The sequence below is a fragment of the Eriocheir sinensis genome, chromosome 22 (genome assembly GCF_024679095.1).
Source record: "Eriocheir sinensis breed Jianghai 21 chromosome 22, ASM2467909v1, whole genome shotgun sequence".
In the NCBI taxonomy this organism is placed as follows: Eukaryota; Metazoa; Arthropoda; class Malacostraca; order Decapoda; family Varunidae; genus Eriocheir; species Eriocheir sinensis.
This window is the reverse complement of record NC_066530.1, coordinates 11614555-11636387: the sequence shown is the minus strand read 5'-3', so window position 1 is coordinate 11636387 and position 21833 is coordinate 11614555. Positions and strand designations below refer to the sequence as shown.

General features: G+C 44.5%; 1 protein-coding gene across 6 annotated transcripts in view; it reads right to left on the bottom strand.

Moving 5' to 3' along the window:
- Positions 1-21590, bottom strand: part of LOC127002057 (protein tramtrack, beta isoform-like) — a 36608-nt gene extending 15018 nt beyond the window's left edge. Inside the window, exons 1-3 of one of the 6 annotated variants that reach the window (XM_050867427.1) lie at positions 18799-21589; positions 4678-5373; positions 181-1016 (exon numbers count right to left, since the gene is read on the bottom strand). In XM_050867427.1, the coding sequence (XP_050723384.1) occupies positions 181-1016; positions 4678-4708 (867 nt within the window). In that variant the 5' untranslated portion in view covers positions 4709-5373; positions 18799-21589. Of the gene's footprint in view, positions 1-180; positions 1017-4677; positions 5374-18798 lie in introns of all 6 variants that reach the window. The other 5 variants (XM_050867429.1, XM_050867430.1, XM_050867428.1 and 2 more) reach the window with 5 other exon arrangements.
- Between the last annotated feature and the right edge of the window lie 243 nt (positions 21591-21833).

Genomic DNA, 21833 nt, shown 5'->3' with positions numbered 1-21833 from the left:
TCAATCTTGGCTCACTGTGAACATTCAACTGCTTCATCCCAAGAGTGTTATCACCTGCCAGAAATCATCATAGATACCCATACTAACAGTTAATATATCAAGTCTCTCTCCTAGCACAATGAAAACCCACCCCATTAGTTTGCAGATGAGGAAATATATCAATTCTTCCTCCCAGCTTACCTCTCTTCTGGTTTGGTCCACGATTCTGATTCCCGAAGAGCCGGATACTAAGGGGAACGGCCTGTCGCTGGCATCTTGCTGAGGGAAGTGGCCGTTTGGTGGGTCACTCTGCCCCTGCTTGCTGCCCTCGCCTGCCTCCCCGTCCTCCTCGCACCCCTCCACCGACACCCTCCGCCTCTTGTGAACCGGGGACGATTCTCTAGAGGCAGGGCGTGAGTGGTAGGCCGCAAAGTGCGAGGAGGAGTAACTGGAGGGCGGCATGCCAGGGTGGAACGCTGCGAGGGGGGGTGGTGGGCGGTCTTCTGACCCGACCTTTCTTCTTGGACTGCAGGTCTTTATGTTAGTGACGTCGAGAGGTGGCGAGGTGGAGCATGACGTGGTGGTGGGCAGGCCCGTGGTGGTGGTCGGGGTGAGGGTGTACTTCCCTGCCTCGCTGAACTCCCTCCCCTGTGGTGAGGGAGCACCGGGGAGGCGGTTATCGGCGAGGCCTTTAATCTGGAGCTCCCGGGCGGTGCAGAGCAAGGCCGCCAGGTCGTTCTGCTCCACGGAGACCTCGCCATTGTAGATGAACTCCACCAGCGTCCGCAGCTCGGAGTATCGCACATCCTTGAGGATCACGATGGGGTGCTTGTCGGGGTGTGCGACAAGCAGCTCCTTGAAGTATGGGGAGCAGGCGGACAGTACAAGCCGGTGAGCCTTCAAGTGGCGACCCTCACATGCCAGCGTCACATCCACGAATGTCTCGGACTGCAGCAGCGAGTTGAAGACGCGGATCAGGTTGGCCCAGTGATTGTTCCACTTGAGGCAGTACTGGTCACTTCCCATCATCAGGAGTGCTGCAAAGAAAAGATACACAGAGTTAGCCCATATTCCTAAACAATGCAGAGCTGCACACAAGTGATTGATCCATAGGAGACAGTATATGTTGGTCACTTCCTATCATTTGTAGTGGTGGAATACACACACAAAGCCAGACACAGCAGGAGGGCCCCCAAGGACAACAGATCACAAAGAGAACTCAATCCTCCATACAAGAGAGAACAAGAGGAAGACAGCAAGAGAATCATCATATTTAGTTGCAGAGGTGTCTTGGTATTCCCATCTTGGTAGCAAGTTATTGGAGAAAGGAAATACAGGAAGAAGGAAGGCTGTTTCTGAGAATACCAATGAAAAGGATGAAAGAATGAATATACCGGTTCACTCTTGCATTAGGATATTAGACAAAACAGTTATACCAAATCAACTTTCATACTCCTGAACAAAGCAAGTTATTCTTATTTATCAAGAATCCTTTATGTCACCAAAGAAATGAAGACACTGGTTAATTATTGCATTAGGAAGATGGATGGAAATAAGCTCATTTTATCAGTCACCTTTCCAGTGTCCGATGAAGCACTTTTCATACTATTACCTGCCACACAAAGGCCCAAACCAGATACAGAATAACTTTGGTACCGCTCATTCTCTCACAGACAAAGAGGTAATCCTAGATAAAATGTAATGCAATGTAATCACCTATTCTCTTACTAACGACACAGACACATGGACCGAACACTCCAGGAAAAAACTGCTCAAAAATAAAATGAAACTGAGAGTTGTTGAATTTCCCCTTGGGCATTGCAGTTCCCCCTCCTCGCTCGCACACTGTTCTGCAGCAAAAAGCCAATCTGGACTAGCAAACAGAGAGGAAGTTCATTACAGCTCCCCCCCACATAATCCAACCTCAAGAAAAACCAGATATGCAGAAGCTCAATTCTGGAAAGGCTGTCATTAGTATATACGTATCAGTGGCTGTAAAATATAATAATGCAATCAGACACTGCCACTGAGAAAAAGCTGATACAGTGAACAATACAAATTTTCATTTCTATTGTTGCCTCGAGCTTACAAAGTGGGTGGTTGAGGTGAAGGAGTTTAAGATCCTGTCTGGGATTTGAGGAGAAAGAGGAACAGACATGCAGGAAGAAGTGATACAATTAAATACAGCTATATATGAGTGTGAAAGGCAGACTACTAAAAAATTTCCTTAAGACCAAGTTCAAGGGGTGTTGACTGGTTAAATCAATTCCCCAAACATGTTAAGGCCTTCAGGTCAAGTTTTACAAGGGACCAATTTCTACCCAATGACAGAATAACAGAGAAATGAACAGATATGAAGAAAGAGGAGACATGCTTATATATAGTTCAGAATTCTGTTTATAAAGTCAGTGTTTAGGCTTACAAGAGACAGAAGAACGGACATGAGGAGAAAGGAGCAATGATTTATATACAATTCTGAATGCTGTATGTAATGTAGGAATGGATGTGTGGAGAGAGGATATGTATATGATTAAAATACACGATTGAAATCCCTTGTAAAATGGTTGTGATAATAGCAAACAGATTATAAGGGAAATAAAAAGGAATACTAAGCAGAAGTGACATTAAATATACAATTGAAATGCAGTGTATAATACCAAGAGGGAAAAAAAAAAGAATGGAATGTTATACAGAAAATTATTAAGATTACGTACGACTGGATATGCAGAATACATCAACGGTGGGAATCGTCAAAATGAAAACTGAGAAATCACAAAAAATACTTAACGCTGCGAAAACTGAAGCTCAGGTGGCGAACGTGAGTGAAGTGAATATTCAAGAAAGGTAAAGTGAAGGCATGGAAGGACATTCATGTTCAAGCAAAAACTCGTAGCATTAAAAATATTACTCTGAAAGATAATGTGATATTGTGGAAATTGAGAGGGTGAAGTGATAAGCGAGACTGACAGGAATATTAAACAGAAGCACAGCCAGGGGATGAGCTAAGAAATTCCTTGGTACATAGAAAAAAAGAAAAAAATAATAATAATGAGAAAAAAATCAAACGTAATATCATGGTAAAATATATATGGAAAATGAGGAACAGAAATATAGTGAGGAAATGTATAGAGAAATTCATATTCAAACCAAAACATTACTCATAAGATATTACATAACAACAATGCAGAAGATAACTTAATCCCATGAAAACTGATAAGATTAAAAATGATAAACATACTAAACAAGCCGTGTGCAACAGAGACGCGGTGATGAGATGCAACCACAAAGAAAAATCCATGCCTAAAAAGAGTATACATATTATCTAGGAAGAGCAATATTGTTAATGGAGGTATAATAGAAGATATATAGACAGGGGGAAGAATAGAAATGGTAATGGGAGAAAGGGGACGAATATGGCAAGAGGAGGAGGAGGAGGAGGAGGAGGAGGAAAAGTGACACTAGAAATGGAAAATATGAGAAAGAGAATGCAAGGGAAGTGACAATGGAGAGAGAGAGAGAGAGAGAGAGAGAGAGAGAGAGAGAGAGAGAGAGAGAGAGAGAGAGAGAGAGAGAGAGCACTACCATTCTACATTTTACCCAACCGTCTCTTCCCTCAAGTCTAGGTGAAGGGGGAAGAGGAAAGGAAAGGGAAAGGGAGGGAAGAGGAGAATATGTAAGGAGGGGAAGTGAAGACACGGGAAGGAGAGGGAAGGGTGAGGACGGGAGAGGAGGGGAGAGAGGGGAGGGGAGGGGAAGCGTAGGAGGAGGAGGAGGGAGGAGGTGGGAGGATGGAAAATGTAAACTATCAAGAGAAGGAAAAACAAGTGACAAAGAGGAGGAGGAGGAGGAGAGGAGGAGGGCTTGACCGCGCTACACAGTTCTCTTGATATGGTGTGTGTGTGTGTGTGTGTGTGTGTGTGTGTGTGTGAATAGATTTGTACTTTATTTAATTTAAGGAAAGCGGAGGCAGACCAAAGGGTATAAGAGAGGATGAAGAAGAAAGAGAAGAAGCAGGAGGAGGAGGAGAAGACGAAAAAGAAAAGAAATGAAGAAGGAAAGGAAGAAAAAAGAAGGAAAGGAAATGATGATGATGAAGAAGAAGAAGAACAAGAACAAGAAGAACAAGAAGAAGAAGAACAAGAACAAGAAGAAGAAGAGGAGGAGGAAGAAGATGGTTGTGGTTCAGCGTGAAAGTAAAGCACAGTTATTTTGACACTCGGGTTACGCTTGAACAATGTCAGCTCTCGATAGCGATCATATACTATTTTTTCCTTTGTCTCGTAAGGCTGTCAATCGTTAGAAGTCTGTGTACTGCGCGTGTTTGTAGACTTACGTGTGTGTGTGTGTGTGTGTGTGTGTGTGTGTGTGTGTGTGTGTGTGTGTTTAACTGCCTGTCTAAGGATGTGTAGTTTTGTTTCTATCTTAAATGTATGTGTATGTAGTATGTATGTGTATGTTTGTGTATGTGTATGTGTTAGTGCCTGGGTATGGATGTACTTATAATTATCTATGTGCGTTAGTATGTGTGTGTATGTGGATGTATGTGTATATCTGTGTTAGTGTCTGGGTATAGATGTGTGCAATTTTATAATCTTTTACGTGCGTATATGTATGTATGTGTAAGTATGTGTTTAAGTGCCTGGGCATAGACTGTGTTTGTGTGTGTGTGTGTGTGTGTGTGTGTGTGTCGCCTCTCACCAGGGTGTGGCAGCGGGTCCTCACGGCACATGCTCCTCTGGGCACCGCCATCCCCTGCTGACCGTAACCATGAGGGCCGCCAGCTGCCAGGGACCAGCGGCTGCCTGACTCACGGGCTGCTGCAGGGCCGGCCTCGCTCTCCACAGCCGAAGAGCCGAGCCAGGCCGCCCTTTGCTCCTCACACCGCACACAGCCAAGCCAAGGCGAGCTAAAGGCGTGCGTGAGTCGTGTGGCTTCGAGGGGTTCTCCAGGGCGGGGTTTTGTCGCCTCTGACGGTTGGGTTGAGTGCTCTCTCCTCGCCCTCTTGGTCTTTGCTTTTCTCTTTGTTTCTCTTATTTATTTTCTTTAGTTCTTTTCTCCGGTGTGTTTATATATTATTTCCTTCCTTTGATGCGCTCACTTGCTCGTTTTCTTCACTCAGCTACGTTAGTCATTTATTTTTCTTTGATTTTTCTTTTCTTTTCATCGATTTTCTTTTGAAGTTTCGATGATTACTTTTCACGGTGTTTTTCTTTTCATTGTCTATTATTTTTTTGTCCCTTTTCTTCTTTTCTAGCTTTTAACGTTTTCTGTCCGTTGTTGCTCAATTACTGGTACGACTTTCTCAACTAGTTCATCTTTTAATTGAGTGGAGTTTTGTTGTTGTGGTGTGGTGACTAATTTTGCTCTTAGATGTTGTAATAATATAAATAAGACCTGGAAATGAAGAGTACACTAATTATAGAAGATGCGTACGACGTCTTTGTTCGAGGTTCTTATGGTATCGTATCGGTTGGCGCGGCGATGCAATAACGGCGGCCTTCGTTGTCATCAATATTGTTCGTGGTGGGGGTGGTGGTGATGCTGGTGTTGATGGTGGTGGTTGTGGCAAGCTACACACACACACACACACACACACACACACACACACACACACACACACACACACTGGGGTACACAGATACGAAGATGAATTAATAAGGTTCGTGTAAGTAAGCAAATAATAAATAAATACATAAATAAATAAAACAAATATAAACAACGACAAACCGAAGTAGTAGTAATAAAAATAACGATAAATGTGTGTGCGCTAATTTTTTTTTTTTTTTCCTTTCTAGGTCTACGGGAGAAAGTACACGACCCCACAAAGAAAAATGGCAAAGAATATCCTGTCCTTAGATACAATACTTATTTTCTTATGATAAACTAATTACTGCATATCGGGCTCTCTCTATTCCTCATCATGTTCTGTATAATTTCCCTTCCGTGTCAGCGCATGAGGGCACACTAACCGCGGCCTTAACTATAAACCTAAATTGCTGTAAACAAGCAAGTCTGTCTTTTCTTACATTACCCCATGCTTGATATGACGCAATTTCCCTCCCTGCCAGCAACGAAAATAAAAAGGAAAGTAAAAGAAAACGTAGAGTGAGAAATAGCAAATCAACTATTTTTTTTCCTTTTCCCATTCACTTTATAATTCGTCTACTTTTCTCTTTTGCAGTAAACTAGGATTTCTTTACTATATAACGCAATTTCCTTTCGTACCAGTAACAGAAAAAAAACAAGGTAAAAAATATAGCAAGTTATTTCTCCATTCATTATAATACGTCTACTTTTCTCTTTTTATCAGTAAACTAGAATTCCCTTACTATATAACGCAATTTATTTTCCACCCATTAATATAAAAAAATAAAATAAAATAACGTACGGTGAGAGAAATCCAGTACGGCAACTATACTCTCTATTCATTTCAACATGTCTACTTTTCTCTTTTTATCGGTAAACTTGAATTCCTTTACTATATAACGCAATTTCTCGTCCACCCAATAATAAAAAATAAATAAAAACGTACAACTAAACTCTATTCATTACAATGCGTCTACTTTCCTCTTTTTATCAGTAAACTAGAATTCCTTTAACACACACACACACACACACACACACACACACACACACACTCCTAAGCCTTCCCTCGCTCTCTCTCCGCCGCCGACACTTCCACGCCATGCACCATTAACCCCACCGACCATTTTCTATGTAGTTATTTCCTCCCCTCGACCCGCCCCTCGCTGACTGACTGAATTAGAGTACACGCCCCTGACTACCGTAACCCCCTGACTGACTGACTGACTAACCCGATTCTACACCATTGAATTGATTGACTGACTGACTGACGGAATGAATGACTTACTGACCCGCTGCAACTCATTAACTCCTCTGGCTGACTAACTGACTGACTTAACTGACTGGCGGAATAAAATGTACCTATATATATCCGCTGTACCGTAAGACTGACTGACTGACTGACCCGCTCCAATATAACTGACTGACTGAATGACTTACTGACCCGTTGCAACTCATTAACCCTTCTGAGTGAGTGACTGACTGACTTAACTGACTGACCGAATAAAGTGTACCTATATATCCGCTATACCGTAAGACTGACTGACTGACTAACTGACCCGCTCCAACATAACTGACTCCTTTGACTGACTGACTGCCTAACCCTTTCCAGCACACAACTGACTCTTGGCTGACTTTTGCAACTGCGTGACTGACTGCGTCTACGCCCCCGGCAGTGCTGTAACCTTCTGACTGGCTGACTGACTGACCCTTGCCAACAAACCGCAATGCTTTAAAACACAGGAAATAATGACTCTTCTTCTTCCTCTTCCTCCTCGTAGTAGTTTGTTGTTGTTGGTAGTAGTAGTAGTAGTAGTAGTAGTAGTAGTAGTAGTAGTAGTAGTAGTAGTAGTAGTAGTAGTAGTAGTATAGTAGTAGTAGTAGTAGTAGTAGTAGTAGTTAGGTATTGTTGGTTTGGTGGTGGTGTTTGTGGTAAAATGAGACAGATCGCGCTAAAAAACAAACAAAAATTAAAATAACAGCAAAGAAAACGATCGCAGCACACCCTTCCCACCACACATAAGAAAAAAAAAACTAAAAAAAACACTGGGAGATGCCAAAGGAATGCTCAACCGCCCCAAAGCATTTCCTGTACTGCGCTGATGACACACACAAGCTAGACCTATTTAATTCCACACACACACACACACACACACACACACACACACACACCATAGCCTCCTCTCTTTTCCACGACCACAATTCCCCTCTATCAATCTTGCGGTTCCTCCTCCGACAATTTCGCCAACTGGGGTTAACAAGAACGAATTAGTATTAGACGCTCTATTATATAACTCAGGCCTTCGAGGGGGTTCGGGTAGATGGCCAAGGTTACTGAGTTTGATTGTTTCTGCGTAGACTAGACTTTTCCTTCTGTCCTGTAGCTACGCGTAGTGATGATAATAAATTAAATAATAATCATACTCTAAAAAGCTAGCCATTGTTTTTCTTTCACTGTATTCTCTATTAACAAGCTAGTATGTTTCCTTTTCTTTACTATATACTGTATCTACAAACTAGCTATTATTTTTTATTTTTTTTTTTTTTTTTTACAGCAGAGGCGTCAGTTCAAGGGCATAAAAAAAGGAAACAAATGTGAAAAAAAGCCCGCTACTCACTGCTCCTTAAAAGTTAGAGTGGCCGAAAGACAGGTCCCTTTCTTTGCTATATACTCTACAAACAAGCAATTATGTGTCTCTTTATTTACTACATACTCTACAAACTAGCTAATATGTTTCCCTCTCTTCACTATATATCAAGTTCTGTGTTGTGTAATTTTGAGGTGGTTTAGTTGGTGAAGGATTACTGCTGTTACATTCCCTATATAGTAATTTCTTTTCCTTTTCTTCACTTCTGTTTCTTCAGCGTTTCCCTTCTCCATTCTTCCCTTTCCTTTTCTCCCTTTCCTTCCCTTCCCCTTCTTTCTTTTTCCCGTTTTCATTTCTATTTCTTCAGTGTTTCCCTTCTCCATTCTTCCCTTTCTTTTTCTCCCTTTCCTTCCCTTCCCTTTCTTTCTTTTTCCCGTTTTCACTTCTATTTCGTCAGCGTTTCCTTTCTCCATTCTTCCCTTCCCGTTCTCTTTCTCCCTTTCCTTCCCTTCCCCTCCTTTCTTTTTCCCGTTTTCATTTCTATTTCTTCAGCGTTTCCCTTCTCCATTCTTCCCTTCCCGTTCTTTTTCTCCCTTTCCTTCCCTTCCCCTCCTTTCTTTTCCCCCTTTTCACTTCTATTTCGTCAGCGTTTCCCTTCTTCATTCTTCCCTTCCCGTTCTTTTTCTCCCTTTCCTTCCCTTCCCCTCCTTTCTTTTCCCCTTTTTTCTTTCATATGGAGTCAATGTTTCTGCTATACTGTCTCCATTTACTCCTATCCTTCAAGTCCCTTTCCTCCAATCCCTTCGCTGTCAAGTCTTCATTTATTCAGTCTAACCTTTCCCTTCGCTATATAAGTACCATGTAACTGTGGTGGTTTAGTTGAAGATTAATTTTAGTGTCTCCTTTTGGGCGATTATGTCACGTATTATCTAACGTAGCGGAGGTTTAGTTGGTAAGGGTTCCTGTTAAACGTCTCTATATCGCCACTCCTTTTCCCTTTCCTCCCTAAACTGTACTATGTCTTGTATTGTTTAACTTCGTGGTGGTTTAAAATGGCGAAGATTACTGTTAATGTCTCAAACTGACCCTCCTTTTTCCCTGCCTCTCTATGCGTCAAAAGTCCCGTATTGTGCAATTTCACGGCGGTTTCGTTGGTCATGTTTACTATTGCCGTCTTTCTATAGCTAACTCCTCCTCTTTCCTTCCCATAAGACATCAAAACTCACACATTTTAGTCTTTCTTTAGCTAGACTCTTCTTTCTTTTCCTATACAATATTTTAAAGCTCCTATATTATAATCTTTCTAAAACTAAACTATTCCTTCTCTTTCCTATTCAATATTAAAGCCTCCCATATCATAGTCTCTTTCTAGCTAAACTCTTCCTTTTCTTTCCTATACAATATTAAAACCTCCCATATTATAGTATCTTTCTAGCTAAACTCTTCCTTCTCTTTCCTATTCAATATTAAAACCTCCCATATTACAGTCTCTTTCTAGCTAAACTCTTCCTTCTCTTTCCTATACAATATTAAAACCTCCCATATTATAATCTCTTTCTAGCTAAACTATTCCTTCTCTTTCCTATACAATATTAAAACCTCCCATATTATAGTCTCTTTCTAGCTAAACTCTTCCTTCTCTTTCCTATACAATATTAAAACCTCCCATATCATAGTCTCTTTCTAGCTAAACTCTTCCTTCTCTTTCCTATACAATATTAAAACCTCCCATATTATAGTATCTTTCTAGCTAAACTCTTCCTTCTCTTTCCTATACAATATTAAAACCTCCCATATTATAATCTTTCTTGCTAAACTCTTCCTTTTCTTTCCTATTCAATATTAAAGCCTCCCACATTATAGTCTCTTTCTAGTTAAACTCTTCCTTTTTTTTTCCTTTCTAATATTAAAACCTCCCATATTATAGTCTCTTTCTAGCTAAACTCTTCCTTTTCAATATTTAAGCCTCCCATATTATAGTCTCTTTCTTGCTAAACTCTTCCTTCTCTTTCCTATTCAATATTAAAACCTCCCATCTTATAGTCTTTCTTGCTAAACTCTTCCTTTCTAATATTAAAACCTCCCATATTATAGTCTCTTTCTTGCTAAACTCTTCCTTTCTAATATTAAAACCTCCCATATTATAGTCTCTTTCTTGCTAAACTCTTCCTTTCTAATATTAAAACCTCCCATATTATAGTCTCTTTCTTGCTAAACTCTTCCTTTCCAATATTAAATCCTCCCATATTATAGTCTCTTTGTAGCTAAATTCTCCCTCGTCCTCTCTATACGATATTAAAAGGTTCCATATCACGATCTCTCTCAAGCTGAACTTTCCCCTCTCCGTCTTATACGATATTAAAAAGCTCCACATTGTAATTTTTCTCTATCTAAATTCTCCCTTCTCCTTCCTTTACAATATCAAGAAGCTCCATATTATAGTCTTTATATTGCTAAACTCTCCCTTCTCATGTCTGTACAATATTAAAGACTCCCATATTACAGTCTCTTTCTAAAGCTAAACTCTACCTTCTCCCGATACGATATAAGAAGTCCCACATTATATAAGTTAGCCGTGGTTAAGTAGGTTGAGGCTGCTGTTGGTCTGTATAGGCAAACTTTCCCTTCATCGCCCTATGCGGTAGCTACAAGACGTCCCTTTTTATTCAACTTACTGGCCGTTTTGTTGCTTAGGCTTTCTGTTATTTTGTTTTATGCTGTTGCTGTATATCACGTTCCTTGTCATTAGGTTTGTGATGGTTTGGTTGGTGAGACTTACTGTTGTTTATGTCTCTATACAGCAATTTCTTTTCCCACTTTTTATTTCTCCTTATCCAGCTTTTCCATTTATTCCCTTCTCCCTTTTCTTTCATAATTAAGGAGTCGCTGTTCCTGTTATGCCGTCTCCATCTAATGTATCTATCTATGTGTCCAGACTTCCCCCTCTATTCCCTGTATGTGTCCAGACTTCCCCCTCTATTCCCTGTATGTGTCCAGACTTTCCCCTCTATTCCCTGTATGTGTCCAGACTTTCCCCTCTATTCCCTGTATGTGTCCAGACTTCCACCTCTATTCCCTGTATGTGTCCAGACTTCCCCCTCTATTCCCTGTATGTGTCCAGACTTCCCCCTCTATTCCCTGTATGTGTCCAGACTTCCCCCTCTATTCCCTGTATGTGTCCAGACTTCCCCCTCTATTCCCTGTATGTGTCCAGACTTCCCCCTCTATTCCCTGTATGTGTCCAGACTTCCCCCTCTATTCCCTGTATGTGTCCAGACTTTTCCCTCTATTCCCTGTATGTGTCCAGACTTTCCCCTCTATTCCCTGTATGTCCAGACTTTCCCCTCTATTCCCTATATTTTTACAGTAAAGGATGCAGCTCAAGGGAAAAGAAGGAAAAGATAATAATAAAAAAAGTCCGCTAGTCACTGCTCCTATATGAGAAAGTAGAAATAAGTGTCCAGAAGAGGTCGATTTGGGGGTGGAGAGGCCTCTGGATGCCGATATTAAAACTCGTGTTATGTAACCTAGTGATGGTTCAGCAGGTTGAGGTGACTGTTTCTATGTGGCAAAACTTTCCCTTCTCCTCCCTTTACACGATTAAGACTGCCACAATCTATAAACCTAAGTGGTGGTGAAGTGGGTTGAGGTGTCTGCTAAGTTTCTAAAATGGCAAAAAATTCTCCTGTCTTCTCTTATATGCAGTTAAAAAGCTTCGAATTATATATTAACCCGTCTCTATATGTCCAGTGTTTGTTACTAATCCGTCTGTATGTAACAAAACGTTCTCTCTCCCTTCCTACAAGCAATTAAAAGTTCCGTATTACATAACTTTTTGGGTGATAAGGTTGGTTAAATTTACTGTTAACTCGTCTCTATATGATCGAAGTTTGATATCAATGTCTCTATACAGCCATCAGTTTCTCTATTCAGCCAACATTCCCTTCTTCTTTTTCTTCTATGCAAGTAAAAGTCCCATATAATATACCTTAGTTGCTTCATTTACTGTTAATGCGTCTATATATGGACAAGAATTTATACTAATCCGTCCCCATGTAACCAAACTTTCCCTTCCCCTCCCTCAATGATACTAAAACTCCCGTGTTATATAACTTGGCGGTGGTTTTGTTGCCTAGGTTTACTGTTCAGCCGCTTCTTTGTACCCAGTGGCAGCCCAGGAGTTATAGAAGTCAGGGCCGAGAGAGGGAGGGAGAGCCAGGTGGGGAGGGATGAAATTAGAACCTTTGCAGTAGCAGGATGGAGTGCACACCAACACACCATCATCGGTCTGGGAGGAGTGGAGTGTTGGAGGAAAGCTTTGGTCTTGCAGTGGGCTAATAATGGATGATGATGATGATGAAGGCATACCCATTCTTATCCCTTGTCCTCCCTTCTTTTTTTCTGATTATAATTTTTTTTCTGTATTCAAACCTACTACAACTACTACTACTACTACTACTATTACTACTACTATTGCTATCCATTATATCCCTCTACTTCTACTTGAGGTGATGAAGATGTACTAGTAAGTGGTGTTGAGGTCTCGAGTAGCCCGTGGTGGTGGGTGGTGATATGGCCGCCTAGGGAGTCTTAATGGTGGTGGTGGTGGTGATGGAGACGTGGTGGCGGTAGGTTGGTTGCATATAACAGTGGTGGTTGGTTACGTAGGAGTAGTAGTAGTAGTAGTAGTAGTAGTGGTAGTAGTGGTGGTGGTGGTGGTAGAAGTAGTAGTAGTAGTAGTAGTAGTAGTAGTAGTAGTAGTAGTAGTAGTAGTAGTAGTAGTTGAGAATGCAAGCCTATTCGAGGAAGCAATGATTGTGGACAGTAGCAGTCGTGGGTGTGTGTTCGAGTGTGTGTGTGTGTGTGTGTGTGTGTGTGTGTGTGTGTGTGTGTGTGTGTGTGTGTGTGTGTGTGTGAATACCTGTCTTCATATCGCCGTGCTCTGTGACCCGAGTGAACATGCAATGGGTACACACACATGCACACACACACACACTGGGCCTCCGTGCTAGGGCGGGTTAACGTGGGCGAGGCATTTCCTTTCAACTTTATTAAAACACTTCTGTATATTTCTTTTTCTTTCGCTTCCCAACGAAATCAAAGTCGGACCGGATGCAAAATGTTGGATGTGGTAAGGTATTCTCTCTCTCTCTCTCTCTCTCTCTCTCTCTCTCTCTCTCTCTCTCTCTGACGCCTGTTGATACGTGGAGACTTCAAGGGCCGCAATCCAATGTTCTTCAAGGCTCACACGAAGTAGGATCAGCAACGCTTTCCTCCACGTTATATAGACTTCGATCATCTATAAGTCGGATCCTTTATCTTCTCTCGTCTTAAGGCCAAGGAAAGGTTAAGTTCTTCGGGGATCACGCGAAGAGGAGAGAAGAGAATCGAGGAACCTCTTCGCCCATATTATAGACTTCAATCCTCTACCAGATATTTGAGAAACGCTTCCATCCATATCAGGGAGTCTTCAATCGTCTGCCAGATGATCCAGTACTGCTTTCATTCATTCAATCCCCTGGTAACGATTCCACCCACATTAAAAGACCTCAATCCTCTCTTAAGTTGGACCACTGATGTTCTCCTGTCACTCTTGCGTTACTGACTGCACATCTAATAAAAGCAAACTGTTACGCTCTTGAAGATTGAGTTGGTGGGTTTCCAGTGGACTTTCTCATCTTGGTTACGGTATTAGTTATTTTTTTGTTTCTTTAGTCGATACTCTTCAGGGCGTCACTCCGGGTCTTCTCTTGGGCAAGGTAATTAAGTCTTCCGAGTCTTTTTCTTCCTGGATGTGGTATTGATTTTTGTTCCTTTGGTCGATGCACTTCAGGGAGTCATTCCGGCTTTTCTCTCTGAAGGGACATCAGTTTTATTATTTTTGGGGGGAGGGGTCTTTTTCCTTCTTCAGTATGTTCGTGGGTCTGAGCGCTTTTTCTTCTCTCAAGGCTTAGTAACGAGTCTTTCTTCTGGCAACTCCTGATGGCATACTACAAGGTGTTACCGGGTACTCTATTGTTTTCTAGATTTTTTTTTCTTTTTTTTAGCGTTTTTTTCTTTTAAGGGGTCGTGCATCTAAGCGGGATTTTAGTATTTTCTTTCTTCTGGGTTAGTCCTGATGGCATGCTACAAGGTGTTACCGGGTACTCTATTGTTTTCTAGAATTTTTTTTTCTTTTCTTTTTTTTAGCATTTTCTTCTCTTATAGGGTCATTAACATTCCTCTTGGTAGTATTGTAACGGGTTTTAATGTCCTTGGGTGGCTGCTCCTCTTGATGGGATACCACAGAGACGCAACTGGGTCCTCTATTCTCTGCAGGGTAATGGGCCTCTTTGTGGTCTTTTTCTTCTTACGTAAGTTCGTGGGTCATTAAAATTCCTCTTGGTAGTATTGTAACGGGTTTTAATGTCCTTGGGTGGCTGCTCCTCTTGATGGGATACCACAGAGACGTTACTGGGTCCTCTCCTCTTTGAAGGGAAATGGGGATAGTTTTGTTGTTGATGGGATACTACAAAGAAGTTACTGCCTCTCCTCTTTGAAGGGAAATGGGATAAGTTTTGTTGTTGATGGGACACCACGAAGATGTTACTGGGTCCTCTCCTCTTTGAAGGGAAATGGGGGTAAGCTTTATTGTTGGGCTTTCTCTTATAAACGAGGTTGTTGGTCATATAAGGATCTCTTGGCGGTGTTCGTAAGAGCTTTAACGTCCTTGCGTACTTTCCACTGGTGTACGGCAAGGGTGTTCCTGAGTCCTCTCCTATTTGCAAGGGGGGAGGGCGAAATTGAGGGTCGTTCTTTTCTAAACGACGTTGTGGTTTAAAGTGGTTCATCTTAGTGGAGTTCCTTTGGGTTCGTATGTCCTTGAATACTCTCTGTTGATGGGGTACTGCAGGGGTCGGTCTTGGTCCTTTCCTCTTTGCAAGGGAGAAATATTGGCAGTCTTTCACTCCTACACGAGGTTGTGGTTTAAGTGACTCATCTTTGTGGCGTTGCTTACGGTTATGTCCTTGGGTACTTCCTCTTGATGGCATACTGCGGGGGGTCTTTCTGGGGCCCACATTCTTTACTAGTAAGTAGTTTTAGGGGTCATTGTCTCATAAGCGAGATTGTGGTTCTTGTTAATTTCTCTTTTTGTGCAGGAAAGGAGATGGCTCTAGGGCGCAAAAAAAGGCCGCAATTTTGGCGCTGATCCTGGAAATAGTGCTTAGTAGAATACGAAGAACGGGAGAACAGAGTCATTTAGAGAGGTGTCTCGATGCTGACTTTGATACTTGGTATTCTTCAAGGCTCTCCTACTCTGGCACACTGCAGGGGTCTTTCTGGGTCCTCTCCTCGTGGCAGAGAAACATTTTGGCGAATCTTTCTCTCATATACAAGGTTGTAGATATTGTTAATGCTTCCTCTTGGTGGTGTTATAAAGGGTTTTAATATTCTCGAGTACCTCTTCTTGATGTCATACTGCAGGGGTCTCAATGGGTCCTCTCTGTGCAGATTTATTTATTTATTTATTTATTTTTTTTTTTTTTTGGGGGGGGGGGGAGGTTCTCTTGTGGGCGAGGTTGTGGGTAATGTTATTGTTTCCTCTTTGGGGTGTTACAAAGTTTTCATGCCCTTGATTAGATTATAAGTATGTTCTCAGGTTCTCATAAGCATTGTTCTACAAAACCCTAATACGGAAAACTTAGCCGGGGAACAAAAAAACTAGTGTTGCAATACGATAAGAGTGCAAGATTAATAAACATTCAATGGTTTGACATCACTGGATCCTCCCACGTCGCTATCTATCCAGTGGAAGTTTTCCCTTGGCGCGAGGAGAGAGGATCACGGATAAGGGAACAGACGCAAGCTGAAGATTTTTTTTAAGATGACTAAGAACAAAAAAAAAAAAATGGACTTGCCTTAAAAATGATGACAAAAATGAACTTGTAAGAGAAATGAAGGCAGACAGAAAACAAGGTGCAGAAAATTAAGTTAAGAGCATTTACCGGAACAGGATGGAGTACATTAACATCAGACAGTGAGATGACGTTGGGAAAGGCCTCTGCTCTGCGATGTGATAGCTGATAGTGACGATGATGAGTACTAACTGGAATGGTGCGTGCAAACTGGCGCTGTCAATGGTGGTGTGAAAGTGGTGATGTAACAGAAGTGGTGGTGATGATGGTGGTGGTGGTGATGTCTACTGCCATGATGGTGTTGAGGTTGTTGATGGTGGTGGAATGGTGGTGATGGTGGTGGTGGAGAGTCTCAAAACACCCCCATCTGACAGTCTAGTAGTGGTGGTAGTGATGGTGATGGTGGTGATGGTGGAATAGTGATGTGACAGTGGTGGTGGGGGTGGCGATGGTGGTGTTATGTAAGACCTCGAAACAGTTTAATGGTGGTGGTGGTGTTGGGGGCGTGGGGTGATGATGGTGATAGTGTAACGGTGCGTGGTGGTAATGGTGACGGTAGAAGTTCATGACTCAATGCACGTTTTTTTATTTACTTACTTTTCATTATTTTTTTTTTCTTATTTCTTATTTTTTTACTCATTTCTTATTATTATTCATTTGTTCTTATTTCTTTTCTCTTTTCTTTTTTCTTAGTTCTTATTTCGCATTAATTTATTTCTTTTACTTATTTATACTTTTTCATTTCAACAACCTCAACCATTAAGAGTCTAACCTAACCTCATGAAAAGTTATACCGTCAACCAAGAAAGTCGTATCTCGCCCCAAAATATATATGACATGAATCTAAAAACAATCATCATTTATATATTTAGTTGGGTCTGAGGAACAACTCGCTTTGGGCACCCTAAACGAACTCCATAACCCTTGAAAAGTAGTACAGTCGCCCAAAAAAGTCTAATCTCACTCCAAAACACAAATAACATGAATCTAAAACTGCCATGTAAATAGTTGGGTCTGAGGAACAACTCGCTTCGGGCATTCCAAACGAACTCCCTAACCTTTCAGAAAGTAGTACAGTCACCCAAGAAAGTAATATCTCACCCCAAAACATGATTAAATGTGAAGTTTGAAGCAATCGTTATTTTGATATAGTGTGGGATCTTTGGCTCAACCAAAGTAACAAACGAAACATCATATTTTACAAGCAGCAGCAGGAGTAGTAGTAGTAGTAATAGTAGTAGCAGTAGTAGTAGTAATAGCAGTAGTAGTTGTGAAGGATGATGATGATGATGATGAGGAGGAGGAGGGACAAAATGTTAAAGACTGAGCACAAGGAGAACCAGGTGGAGAAAGAATCAAAATCTTTGCCTAAATATGATGGAGCACACAAACATTTGAAAGAGAGGTGGTGGATGTTGGGAAAGGCCTAATCCTACTAATGACATGATAAAGAGGATGATGATTTGATGTGGATAATTAATTTGAGAGAGCCTTCAACTTCACTTATGTTCGTTTGGTTTAATATCTCTTGGTCTGTTTCCCTTATTCATCCCTTCATCGTCAAAAAATATAGCAAGGATGAAGTTAGACTGTTTACCTGTATCTATCAACTAATTATTTTTCTCTCGTTAACAAGTTAGGAGGTAATTTTAAGGAAGCTACAAGACTGACAGGCAGGACTACTTCGGCGCCACAATACCCGAACTTGTAATCTCTCCCTAAACAACAACATAACAAGGATAAAGTAAGACTGTTTACTTGTATCAATCACTAATTATTTTTTCTCTCGTTTCAAAGTTAGGAGGTAATTTTAAGGAAGAAGCTACAAGACTGAATGGCAGGACTACTTCGGCGCCACAATACCCGAACTTGTCCTCTCTCCCTAAACAACACGAGTACCGTTCGCAACAAGGCCGCCTCGCCAGACCACCCTTGCAACTTCCCCTTTTCCCCAAATTTTACGGGTTAACAAAATTAGACGTCCCCTACCTATGGCAGTGAACGTAAACACACACACACACACACACACACACACAGTCTACTCCATCTATTCCCTTCCCATCCCTTCCCGCCATCTGTCTCTCGTCTGTACACACACACACACACACATACACACACACGAGGAGTAAAAAATATCTACTACTACTACTACTACTGCTACCTCTGCACTTACTATTACTACTACTACTACTACTACCACCACCGCCACTGCCACGAGTCAACTAGAAAACAAAGAAATAGTCTGGGGAAGGGAGTGAGAGATGGATGGTGTGTATACAGGGGCAGGTGGTAGTGGTGGTGGAGGTGGTGGTGGTGGTGGTGGTGCCGTTGGTTTATGCTAATGAAAAAGAAGTGAACGGTCTTATGTAATGGTACTTCCTAAGGTCACTGAAAACTACTGGGGCGAGAGGGCGGGAGAGAGGTGGGTGGGTGGGTGGGTGTGAGGGAGGGCGGGAGAAGGGTGAGGAGAGTTGTGTGGTGATGCAGTGTTGCTACGGTGTATAGGGAGGGTGGTGGTGAGGGTGGTGGAGGGTATGGCTCCCCTATTGGGCCGTGCAGCCACCCCACCCACCGGCCACCACCACCACCACCGCCACCCACACATGCTGCCTCAACACATAGCTCTAGCCCATGTCCTCTCTCTCTCTCTCTCTCTCTCTCTCTCTCTCTCTCTCTCTCTCTCTTATTCACTGTCCCTCCCGCCAGAACACACACACACACACACACACACACACACACACACAGGTCCTCACGTGGGGGTCGCTGGGCTTCGCTGCATCACCACCACCACCGACACACCAGTTACTCCTTTGTCACGCCGCAAAAATAACCTTCGTCACCGATATCACATTTTTCCGCACGCCACGATAAGGTTCACTGTGTCGCCACTCGCACTCGTGACAGTCCTCGGCGGGGCGTTGGTGCAGGCACCACGGGACCACGAGCCCTGCAGCGTCGTGGTCCTGCTCCTGCAAGGCCTGCAACCCGCGCCCATCAAGCCTGCAACTTGAGGGAGGGACGTGTGGGGCAGCGCAGGGCAGGGCAAGGCGGCGTGGGGCAGGGCCAGCAGGGACGCAGGGGTAACGCGACAGGGCAGCGGGCGGGACAGACGCGGGGACGAGGGACGCGGGCGGTCTACCAGCTGAGGCGGCGGCACACGCGGGGACGAGGGCCCGCACCTCCAAGCGGCTGAGCGGCGCACCTCACACTGCCCTGCCTCTCCCCCGTACGAGCGCTACACCGCCGCCCGTACGCTGTAGGCCCGCCACGCGCGGCTGTGTGGGGACACTACCCCGCTCCCCCATGCACGCACCCACGCACACACTCACTCATGCAACACTCGCGCCGTATCACAGCTCCACACTGCACTTGGCCGCGGCCACACCACGGCGGAGGGCTGGGCCGGCACTCACTGCCTGGCGGGGGGCGGGGGGGAGCGAGGGGACGAGAGCCGTTCTGAGGGGATAATGTTGAGCTGAGGGCAGGGTGAGGGTAGGGTTGGGTCCAGACTTATCTATGCCGGTGGCCATGCCATGCCAGGCCAGGCAGCCAGGCCCGCCCCTTGCCCCTGTGTGTGGGGACCCACCAAGGACAGACACTGCCGGGGCCGCGCGGGGCCTTAGGACCAAGAGGCGGGGGCGAGAGTCGACGGGGAGCCCGGAGCCCCGCTAACAAGTACGGCGCACAAAGATAGCTATGGGAGGGAGAGCGGCGAGAGAGTAGGGTGTAAAGAGAGCGCGGGGTAGAAAGAGAGTGAGGGAGGAGGGAGGGGGTGCAGGCAGGCAGTCTTGGTCCGCCGCCGCCGCTGTGGTGGTGGCTCCGTCGCAACATCTTGCAACCACGCCGGGCCGGCCTACCCCCCAGGCCACCCCGCCCCCCCGCCACGCTCTCCACCTCCCTTCGTCTGTCTTCTGCAATGCTTCGGTCACCCACCACCCGCCCGCCCACCGCCCCGCCGCCCGGCCCTGCGTGGGGGCGGCGGTGGTGAGGTTACGGGGCCGTGACACCACCACCACCACCGCCCCCAACCATCAACCAGGCTCAAGGAGGACTGTCCTGGCCTGAACACCACCACCACCACCACCACCACCTGCCCTGCCCGGCGCCCCGACGGCTACGCGACGCGGCCAACAAAGACAGGACAGAACGCCCGTAAAACTGTACTACAGCCACGGCCCTGCTGCTACCCTGCCTCACCCTGCCCCCTCCTGGCCGCCCCTGCCCCTGCCCCGTGCTGCCCGCCTGACCTGACCCTGGGGTGGCTGGGGCAGCGTGTACCCACCGCGATGATTGGCGTATGAGCCGCGGCTCCCCACGCGTGACGGAGGGTGGTGGCGGCGGCGGCGGCGGTGATGGTGGTGGTGGCGGCCTGAGAACCTTTCCTCTCCCTCCTTACCCCTCCTCCTCCTCCCTTGCCAGCCTGGGTCGCTCTCTCACTCTCTCCTTTGTCCCCACTTGACTCGCAGCCTAGTCCTCCTCCTCCTCCACCCACCAGTACCACCAGCCAGCAGGAGCCGAGTAGTGTCAGGGTGGTGGCGGCGAGTCTCCCGGTGGTGGCAGTGCCTGTTGAGTGTCCCCAGGTGTCACGCCACGACTCGTCCCGCCACTAACTAGGTCATTCCGCACTCACTCCCCTCTGCACCCACTCACTCCACCGCCCGTCCACACATTCCGCCTTGCACACGCAAAAACCCGTGCCTGGTAACAAAGCCGCGGTGTGGCCCAAACCAGACCGTGGGGAGGCAAAGACGAGACTCCACGTGACCTAAACTAGACATGGGGTGGCACAGACGAAGGCTATTATGACACACTAAACAAGGGGAGGCACAGACGAGACGATTTGACCCCAACTAGAGTGCGGCTCAGGCAGGACTTGATCTGGCCTACACTAGACATGGCGTGACACAGACGAAACCTGAGACCTAAACTTAACATGACGTAGCACAGCCGACTTAACATGACCCCAACTTAAAACAGTGTGATTCAGACGAGACTTCATTTGGCCTAGACTAGATATGGTGTGGGTCATTGGGTCTTCATATGGCCTAAATCAGACATGATGCAGCTTAGAAGACTTAAAATGGCCAAAACTAAACATGGTATGGCTGATAGGGTCATAATGTGGCCCAAACTAGATGGTCAGACTAGGAAAGGATGAGGTCAAGACGATGCGATATGGCCAGAGAATAGGGTGTGGCACAGACTAGAGCATACTGTGGATAATACTGACGCCATATGGGCATAGAGAAGTGGTGTGGCAAAGACATGGGATTAGTGGCCCAAAAGGGACTTAATGTAGCCAGACCTCAAGTGGTGGGGTTAGGTCTTAAGGGCTGTGGGCGATAGATAAGACATGGTGTGGCTTAGGCCTTATATGGTGTGGCTCAGACTTTGAAATGGCTTTACTGAATGAACTCTTGAAGGGCTGCACTTTCTCCTTGCATCGGTTTCGTCCTAATGGATTGAGGTTTATATTTCTAAGGTATTTTTATTTAGTGTTTGTATGTGTAAGGCTGTGGGCAATATCTATGTCTGTCTTTTTATGTATCTGTTTGTGGATCTGTCTATATATGTCTGTCTGTATATATGTCTGTCTGTCTCTATAAATGTTTGTCGATCTATCTATCTGTCTGTCTTTGTCTGTCTCTCCGTTTGTCTGTCTGTCTGTGGCCCAACCATTTAAGGAGACAAGACCATTTGCACGACAGTTTCCTTATAGGCTCAAAGGTGGAGGAGGCAGTGACCAGGGACCTTGATTTGTTTACCCCCCCCCCCCTCTCTCTCTCTC